This window comes from Theobroma umbraticum, unplaced genomic scaffold, assembly GCF_002168275.2.
Source record: "Theobroma umbraticum cultivar Fairchild unplaced genomic scaffold, ASM216827v3 scaffold_4.1, whole genome shotgun sequence".
Classification (NCBI taxonomy): Eukaryota; Viridiplantae; Streptophyta; class Magnoliopsida; order Malvales; family Malvaceae; genus Theobroma; species Theobroma umbraticum.
In genome coordinates, this window is record NW_018397258.1 from 695,965 (window position 1) to 705,972 (window position 10,008).

The 10,008-nt window shown below is 41.8% G+C and overlaps 1 protein-coding gene and 1 pseudogene across 1 annotated transcript; one reads left to right on the forward strand and one right to left on the reverse strand.

Annotated features, from left to right (window-relative positions):
• Positions 1 to 295: 295 nt before the first annotated feature.
• Positions 296 to 2,582, reverse strand: LOC110413765 (Alcohol dehydrogenase transcription factor Myb/SANT-like family protein). The gene is made up of 2 exons (XM_021424710.2): positions 1,271 to 2,582; positions 296 to 895 (listed from the first exon to the last, which is right to left on the reverse strand). The coding sequence occupies exon 1, from the start codon at positions 2,428 to 2,430 to the stop codon at positions 1,300 to 1,302; it is 1,131 nt and encodes a 376-aa protein (XP_021280385.1). The 5' UTR covers positions 2,431 to 2,582; the 3' UTR covers positions 296 to 895; positions 1,271 to 1,299.
• A 1,939-nt stretch (positions 2,583 to 4,521) lies between these two features.
• LOC110414427 (uncharacterized) lies at positions 4,522 to 5,831 on the forward strand (annotated as a pseudogene).
• Positions 5,832 to 10,008: the final 4,177 nt, after the last annotated feature.

Here is a 10,008-nt window from a genome sequence, read left to right on the forward strand (position 1 = left end):
TTAGCATGCTTGATTTCAATAGTTGATTTCACTCAGTTCCATTGATTGATGGCGTCAACCAGCTTTGAAATAATCCTTTTTATAAATTTATGGAGGATCCGTAGCACATTGGTAGCGCTTCTGACTCCAGATCAGAAGGTTGGACGTTCTACTCACGTCGGGTTCAATTCCCTAGATCCTTTCCTTTATATTTTTAGTCCATTTTTCGTATAGGATGGCAACATATCCCTGCAACTGCAACGCTGCTAACTTGTGCTGCAGAAAATTGCCATTGACATGTAAGTAATGTACGGAATGCTGGGAGCATTCCCCTCATTTACTTAAATCTAATAAGTTATGCAGCACAGTTAGCAAGAGCTTTGAGTCCGAGTGGGCAATAAAGTGAGACAGAGCGGAACTTGCTATGGCCAAACTAGTTCAAGAATATCTGTTATTCTTAACCTCATGTCACGCAAATGGCACAATCATGATGACCCTGTGATTAGGATAAATACTGCTGACAATACAGTGCATCTCTTTGCAAATTGAAACCTAATAATCCGAAGCAATCTGCCCGAGTCTTCTACCTGCTTTGAGATCAGCCATAAAGAAAAGCCAAACTGTTCCACAATTACTCCTTAACTCTGCCACTTCACCTGTTAAATGGATTATGCATACAAAAACAAAAGCCAGGCCGTAACGGCAACTGATGAAAAACTACTTTCCGACTGTTCTGAAACATACAAGCGCCCGAAAGACAGGGCTTTTCTCATCTAGTACAATCTCAAAATGACATTATATCACATACCCTTTGCTGCTTCCTACACCATCTCCCTAAAGTAAAAGTTTCCATGCCATCTGCAAAATTGCCCACGACTTCTTCTTCATGGCCGAGCACAGAAACAAATGAATGAACCTGATTATAAAGACCAACCAGTATAAAAATATAGCAATCTACACATTCTTCACAAAGTAAGTATCCTTTCACCAGTAGACACAGGCGCAAAAGAGCACTGACAAAGAGACAATCTGAAACCAAAGCAACAATGTTTTCCTATGCCTAAATAAAGACTAAAATCACAACACTACAAATTTCTCTACTACTACTTGCAAAGTCATGAAAGTAAAGCTACATTAGTAGAAAAGAAAAAAGGAAAACACTAGAGCAGATCAGGTTGCACGTAGTCCTATCACCCAAGAATCAACAAAAGGAAACATAAAAACTGAACTAACCCTAAACATTCCACCAACTAAGTTACACATCCGTGGTCAAAGGATCGAAGAAAACAACCTTTTTCCCCCTATTGCAAGGAATTGGTCTCACGACTCCGGTGAGGGCATTCTTTTGGGCTTCTTCTTCCTCTCTGAAACTGCCTTGGCGAAAGCCTCAACAATCCTCTGCTGGGACTCCAATATCATCTCGGTTCTCTTCATCTCCATCTCCATCCTCATCGTCTCTATTTCCCTCGCCATCTCCATCTTCATCTGCTCCATCCTCACAAACCCGTCTCCCAACACCTTTATGGCTGCCACCATCTCCGCCACCGCATCTCTCTCCCTCTTCCCTGACGCCGCCGTTTTCCCTGGTGTCTCCTCAAAGCCCCTTAAAACCCTAGTCCCATAACCCGACCCGGACCCCGAAACACTAAAATTACCCTTATTAGGGTGAGGATTCGCGTTCGGGTTAGGGTTAGAATTTGGGCTTGCACCATATTTCTGATCCAGTTTCCCGTAATATCTTGGCCCTGGTTGTGCTATACTAACTCCAGTAGGAATCCTAATCCTAAACCCACCGCTACTACCACCAGCGCCGCCACTACCGCTGACGCTTCCACCGCTGTTTCCAATCCCATTCCGGTACAACTTTTGTACACTTCTCGTATTAACGCTTCCGTTCTTATACCCATCTTCGTAAAAGTCGTGATCTTGGTCTTCTTCGTCGTCTTCATCATTTTCCTCATCTGGACTATCCGAATTGTAATCGGGTTTCACGTTGGGTCCCTTTTCCATAGCGTCCATTCGTTTAAAGTGGACCCAAGAAGAAGTAAATCTCGAAACTGGCATGGATCTAGCCCGCTGGATCTCGGTTCGATACCGCTTCCGGAGCTTCTCCATCTTGTGGCGGCACTGCACGGCCGTTTTAGGAGGCATCGCCAAGGGGCAGCGACGGGCCACCGCGTCTGCCACTTCTTGCCAGTGGCTCGCCTTGAGGTTCCCACGCCGGAGCGTGTACCATTTGTCGCGGTACGCGTCGATTAAGGCGACGGTTTCATCGTGCGACCAACAAGGCGGTGGGAGCCGTCTTGGGTTGGGTGTGACGATAGTAGCTGTCGGTGGTGTGGACGTGGCTGCTGGCGGTGCTGGGAGAGCCAGCGGCAGCTCTGATGGTGGTGGAGGCGATGTGTTCGACGGTGGGTCCCTTTGGGGTGAGGGAGAAGATGGGTTCGACATGATCTAATATCTCTGGTTTCGGATTAGGTTTACGGATGTCAGACGCGCTGGTTAACGATGAGAGTGGTGGAGGCGCAATTTAGCAGAGTGAGGTGATGGATACGGAAGGCGGTGCGCTTTGGCAAAGAGGATTTGGGGCTGAGAGGAAAGGAAAATAATGGGAGGAGAAGAGGACGAGGAGGAGGGAATAATGAGGAGTGGGAGATTCAGATAACGTTGGGCGTGGAGGAGAGGAGGAGGAGAAAGTGGGTTTGGTGACATATTGATTGGTTGTTGTACGGGGTGGGGAGGGGGGCTAAAAGGGGGGGAGTGGGTGGGGGTTGGGAGGGGTGTGCGGCTGATTTGAGATCTAGATGGATGAGGCCACCGCTTAGGTGTGCGTGAGTGGGGGGCTATCGTGCGCCGAGGGGTGGGGTGATACGTTGCGCACCAACCTACATGACAAAAGGTCCACCTCTCTTTCTTTTTTTCGGGTTTTTCCGTCTGACTTAAATGGCACCCATTTCGATCTAATCTTCCATTGGCTCAAAATTCATGCTTATCGTGCTCTTTGTGGGCATTGGGGGTAACCCCACCGCGCAGGGTGGGGCTCGGGTGCGGCTCTGAGCCTTGACTTTGGGTTTGGTTGGGTGGTGATTGGTTTTTCCCATGCCATTTTTTTCTTTTTTTTTCTTTCTATTTTTAGAGGCTGTCTTTGGTGGTGGTTTTCTGTTTTGACTTGGAAGGCTTACGGGTGTGGATGTTAGGTATTACTGCGTATTACCATTAGTGGGAATTCTCATTTTCCGTATTTATTGGTTGGGCAGAGAGAGAGAGAGAGGCCAGAAAAAGAAAGCAATGCTGCGAAAGCAGCCCTGGTTGGAGGAGGTGATTGAATGTATTTCCTGCTCACAGAGTCACGTGGGTGGATAATGTAAGATTGGCTTAGAACTCCTCTCAGACTTTTTTCATCTTGGTCCTTGGCAGTCCCATTATTGGTGCAGGCTTAGCATGATCTGCAATAACTATTTGCAAGAGAAATTAACAAAACCAAAGTGAAAAAAAAAAAAAAACACTCCATTTCCAAACCAAAATCTTACTTCTCTTTGTTTTGTTTGATGGGGGATATGGCCCAAAGAGTGCTGGACACTGGGTTGCCATATATTTTCAGGATTGGAGCAGGGCCTCGAGCCTGCCTGCCTTAAACAGCCCAACTAGCAGTTTCTTAACGTCCGCCGTGATGTCCTTGGCTTCTTACATTCTCTCTCCTAAAAAACTAGGTTGTTCTTTCATCTTTCAGTAAAGGGAGATGAGAGTTTTGACCCACGTTTATTCTCTCTCCTTGTTTTTCAGAATTTTTTTTTAATTTCTTTTATGCTGCTTTCCAGGTCTCAAAGCAAATTAAATAGAAATAAAAACAGATCAAAGCATGCGAACAATGCTTTGTTTCTTGCTTGCATTGCATGCAAGAATGCCGATATCATCAAAATTCCATTCCCAGTTCACGGGCAACTATCCACGTTTTCCCATGGAAAGCTTCAGGATTACGAAATCTGTCAACTGAAATATACTATAACATGTTCCCAACTAAAACTAAGAGCTAATACTTCTTTGGTAAGGGCAACAAGATCAAATAGAAATGGAACCGAGATTGTTTGAAGCATCTCGTTCTGGGGATATATCTGCATTTCTCTTGTTACTCCGGAAGATCCGTTTCTGCTTGATCGAGTTGGCTTAAACTCTGTCGACAACCCTCTACACATATCATCATTGGCAGGAAAAAAACAGAAATCACGAAGGAATTGTGAGCAGAAAGCCAGCATTCGCTAGGGAGCTAAATGAGAATGGTTTAGCCCCATGCATGTTGCTTCAGCTATGGGCACATTGAAAAATATAAGAGAGCTCATGAGAGTTGGATATGATATATGTCTTTTGAAGGAAAGATGGTAAGGTTCCACTTCATTGCGCGGCTTTGAAAGGCAGAGTTAATGTTGTTAAGAACGTTCTGGGCTTGCCCCGAGTCTGTAAAGAACTGATTACTCTCGGGGAAACTGCCCTTCATTTGGCAGTGAAGAGTAACGCAATTGAGGCTGCAAGGGTTTTGATGGAGAGATGCGGAGGTTAGATATGATGGAAATTTTGAATTGGAAAGACAAGGATGGAACACCATATTACATCAGGCAACCTTCAACAACAACATGAGGCAAGTTTTGAAGCCCTTCCTGCTAGGTTTTTTTTTTTTTTTGCTCAATTGCCTACCTACTAGTTATTACTTCACTTATTCTTATTTATTTGTTTCTCTTCTTTTTCGATTTATTATGTCGTTCATTTGTTCTTGGTGTCTCCTATCTGTTCAAAAAACAAGTGTGCAGCATGTGAAATCAGACTGTTAATGAATCCTGAATGCCTTTAATAAAGATGCATTGTTCTGTCAGATAATGTAACAAGCTGCATAGTTAAGCAAAGATGAGAGCACATAGAGTGCTGGCTGAGTGTCTTGAGCACTTTCCCAAGAAAACCATTTGTTTGAAGCTGAAGAAAAGGACAAACTAGGTGTTGATGAACAATATGCAGATCATTATTAATTGGAATCTAATAAATACCAACATTTCTTCCTCCGCATTTCATATTTGGAAAGATGTCAAATATAAGTTGAAGCAGAGGTGCTACTGAATCATGGTTTTGATCATGGTGGAGCCAACACACGTATTCTGATTACATTCTGTTTATTCTTTGGCTACTGTAAAATTCTAATAATGAATAGATTTTACTGATTGTGCTATTGGTATCTCTCCAGAAGTTGTAAATTATGAATATACATACTTGTTTGCAGATTATAGGTCTGTTAATTGGTCAAGAAGCAGTTGTTTCTGGATTAACGTAAACGCCATTAACTCAAGCGGAATTACACCAAAGGATGTCAGATGTTTTGCTCCAAAGTGGAGGTGATTGTTATGATATTCAGATTTATCAGATGTTTCAGCAAGCTGGAGCTGTGAAAGCCCGAGAACTCACAACAGAACGGGCTAATGTCCAAACCGGAGCAGAAAGCTTTATCTCACGCAAACATCCGCAATCTTCTTGTTCATGGAACCTATGGAAGGAACTGATGAAAGAGGTTACGGAATCATCAACTGAAACTCAAAATGCACTAATGGTTGTGGCAGTCCTGATAGCAACCGTCACATACCAAGCGATTCTGAGCCTCCAAGTGGTTTTTGGTCAGAGAAAGAAAATCTCAGACCATCACCGTTCAAAAGAGAGCCACGATGCCTGGGAGGCTGTCATGGCTAGCGACCCTGAAATCTTTGCTGTGTTCACTGTTTTCAAATGCATGGTTTCTTCGCATCACTCGCAGGATCTCTCTCCTTACCAGTGGATTCCCTCTGAAGGCAGGCTTGCGCTGGCCATACTTTCAATGACTGGTACTTACGTGATAGCTGTAATCTATATGGTCCAACCAAAATGAGAGAAATATACATAGTGGTCATTTTGATGGGAATTCTATTTCTTGCGGATGGGCAAGGTTTACCACGTGGTTGCTGAAGAAATGGGGAGTTGTTCCAGATACAAGGAGAAGGTAAAAGAGTTAGAATGTGCTTCTCTTGTATCATGAATCAATTGAGTAGTTTAGAATTTCATTCCTCTGGTTATTTTATCTTGGCAACATGATAACTTGTTCTTCATTTGTAAAAACTTACAAGCTTATTTGGTTCATTTATCAAAAAAGTGCATATCCATTCATTTAATTGTTTCTCTTGTTCTTCCCGACATGAGTTTTCTGTATCCTGTTAATTTAAAAAGAAACAAAGAAAGAAGGCAGATCTTGAGAAATCTGAGAAATCGTGTATTTGACTGGTCATGCGTTGGACTTGTTGTGAGTAGCCAATGCTGGCAATCAATAGCTGCTGCAAGCAGTTAATTTCTGTAGAACAATGTAGACAATTTAGCAGAAGGGATCAAGTCAGTGGGGCTAAATATTTCCAGATCAGGTAGAAATTCACCACCTGGTAAACAGAAGCTTGAATTCCCAATAGTCTATTGAGTTTCTTGCCTTATCTGCAGGTTTCAGTATTACACGAGAAAAAATTGTAGAGGACAAAGAATGGTTATTTCTCTGAAGCAAAACGAAGGAATCATCATATTAATCAAGTCATCAACTAATTTATTCATAATTCCTAACCAGTGCATCCTTGAATAATAAAACTGTGACATTTGGTAAAAACCAAAAAAAAAAAATCAACGCTTGATTCTGTAGTCAGAAAACTTGCAATAAATTAAGTAGAAGAAGAAGACGGTTGTAACAAAAAATTTGTATAATATTGTAGACAGTAGACCAACTCCTCTCCTTTCGTGGTCTCTAAGAAACAGGTTGGAGTTTTCCTATAAAGCAGCTTCAGATTTCCTGGCAAATACTTTGAATAATTTCTAACGCCACAAGATAAGGTTCTACAATTTTTTTCACAAATTCTCAAATGGATAACGAGAGATTGTTTGAAGCTGCTCGGACAGGAAATATTGAGGTGCTATACGATTTGCTTGAGAAAAATCCATTGATTCTAACTGATGTTGCCCTGTTGTTCCACAGAGACACCATTACATGTTGCGGTTAAGGCTAGTCAGCTTGATTTTGTGCGTCAGATTATGAAACATAAACCATAAACTTGCAGGAGAATGAGCAAGATGGTTACGCGCCTTTGAGAGCTGTTGTTACTGGATATAGAATTGGAAACCTATTAAGATCTTACGTATTAGATCAAGAGGTCATGTGTCATAAACATATCTGAGTCAGACTTGTCCTAGTGAATAGTCACGCTTGACTGATTGATCTACGTTACTACTGAGTGTGAAACATAACTACTAGGAACATATCAATATCTACCATTACTCTTAAGCTCTTTTAGTCTGGACAACTTTTAAGCTATTCCAGATTTCGTCTGCCAGCAAGGATCAAAGAACGCCCTTCATTATGCTGCTGCAAGGAAGAGTTAGATCATAAATGAATTGATTCGACTTGTCCGAAATCTATAACAGATGTGACCAGCTAGGGGAGACTGCACTTCACCTGCTGTTGAAAAACAAACCTCCCTGCTTTAGCGTCCTGTCAACTGGCTGGAAAATCTGAAAGAGAAAACGGTCATAAATTCGGGATCGTGATGGGAACTCTGTCTTGCATCTGCAGCTGCTCGAAGACAATACAGTGTAGTAAACAATTCGCAGTTTTAGCTAATCTATTATCCTCTATGATTCTGTTTCTGCAACAATTTCCATCCGTTTCTGATCTAGTATCTTATTATTTTTCTTGGGCAAATTTCTTTCCTCCAAATAAGTTAGCATTGACTGATAAAACTATGCATGTTGCAGAGTCTTGAATTGCTTGTTGGTAAGAACAATGTTTTCAATGGAAATACTAGAAGTGAATGCCCCAAAAGGGTCTCACTGCAATGGATATACTAGATATAGTCATGAAGAACCCAACGATATACAAATCAGGAAAATCCTTCAAAATGACATGGTAATTGCGGAAAAGAAACATTCCTGGCATGACCTTGCAGATAAGCCATTAAAGGATTGGTTCAAAATTTCAAGTTTCAGCTGGAAAGAGATTCACAAGCGACACTCGAAATGTACTGCTAGTGGTGGCTGCATTGATTGCCTCGGTCACTTTCCAGGCAGGCCTGAGCCCTCCATCCGCTTGCTAGAATATGACTCGCAATCAAATCCAACATTCTTAACACGACAGGTTGGACGCAGTAACATCTGCGGCAGCAGCTGCCTCTGCATTATTAGGCACTCAGGCAACATCGTATCTGTTCCTGTTTTGGAACTCTTTGGCCTCATGGCATCACTCAGCATCATAAATATCTCACAGGGGATTTCCTTCCAACGGAGCTTCTCATTTCAATATTTCCATGATGTTAGCTATGGATTTTCAATTACGGTATGACAGAAAAAGATGGTGTTGCATATGCCTTCTCACTGTCGCCTTTGTTCTGCCATTCGCTTTACGGTGGCTTCCAACTTGGGTGAACAAGGCTTGGAATTGGTGGAGAGGACCTCCAACAAGTTGGTCTTTCCTAGCAATTTGGGGTTGATCCGAGTCTCGGCCACAATTTTTGGGAAAATTATGAAACCCTCTTCAAGATATGCCAATTGTTATAGTTTGTTCTAAAATAAAGAAAACTCCTATATCTTGAAATGTATACCAATAAAGCATAAGTCGCAATACTCTGTTTTCTGTAAAGGGTTTACCCTGTTCGAATAATGAAATGATTCTAATTGTCAAAAAAAAAAAAAGCATAAGAAAATGGATAACATAAAAAGATAAAGTGTAATGATTTAAACAAGGTTAATATAGGTTGATTATTCTTTGGCCGTACCCCTGAAAATTGAAAAGCAAAGAACAGTGGTAAACTTGTCTACGTTTCTCTTCGTTTTCCTGTTGGTTTCCTAGAAAATTCTCATCCCAAACGAAACATCCTGTTTGATTTCTTTTAGTAAGTTTTCCATGTTTCTTAAAGCAGAATTTATCACAGCATGAACATCAAGAATTGAGCAAAACATTTTTTTAGTATCTTCAAAAGGTTAAAAGGAATCCGGTCTACTGCTGGGAAATAGTCATAACCCATGAAAGTACCTTGATAGTTCTTAGCTACCAATCCATGACCAGTTGACGCCACGTATCTTTGTAAATTTTTAAGAGATTTATAGCTTGGATTCAGAGTTCAGACTAATCAAACCCCAACTTGTCTTAGAAAATTTATCTTGCTATTTGATTGTTTCTGTGGCTGTAACAAAGACCGCCCGTATTGACTGAAAACTTTCAATTCCAACCTTGGGTTTCTATTATACGAGCAAATTCCAGTATTCTTCAGTTTGATAGCACAAGAGCATGTTCTTAGAAGCACACGCAAGAGCTGGTTCAATATTTCCAATATGATGAAGGCAAGAGCCGCCAAGCGATGTCCGAAATTCTCCCTGATAGTTGCCACCTCATAGCGGCCGTGACCTTCCAAGCTGGGGTCAATCCCCCCGTGGGTATGGCAAGATAATGACAATGGACATTATGCGCAGAGCCATTTATGCATCTCAAACAGAACCCTTCTACGTTTTCTTGATCTCGAACACCCTCGCTCTTTCCCTCATACTTGTCATCATCTCTCTCCACCTACGGTTCCCTTCCATCTCGAAGTCATCGTGCCACGATCTCGATGATCGTGACTTATGTTCCGCGGTTTTGCTGTTACTCCGCGTGAGTTCGTGAAGTTTCGTTATGTCATGGCTGCAGCTGCAGTCCCCTTTGCAATACGGTGTTTGATTCAGATGTTCAATAAGTTTAGGAAGACTAGGCGATGGAAGAACACTGTATCAAGCTTGCTAGACATAACCACATGCCTGTGGAAATATGGGTTACACCCGACGTAAATGAATAATTGTAACACTGGCGAACATTTCCTTGATCATATTTCCAAATTTGTATCCCCTTCTGCTTCATTTCCTTCTTTTCCCTTTGATAATTTGAAAGATCTGCCAATAGTTTTTGATAAGGGGAATCATCATGTATAGACTTTAATTACTCTAATATTTGCTACCAAACAA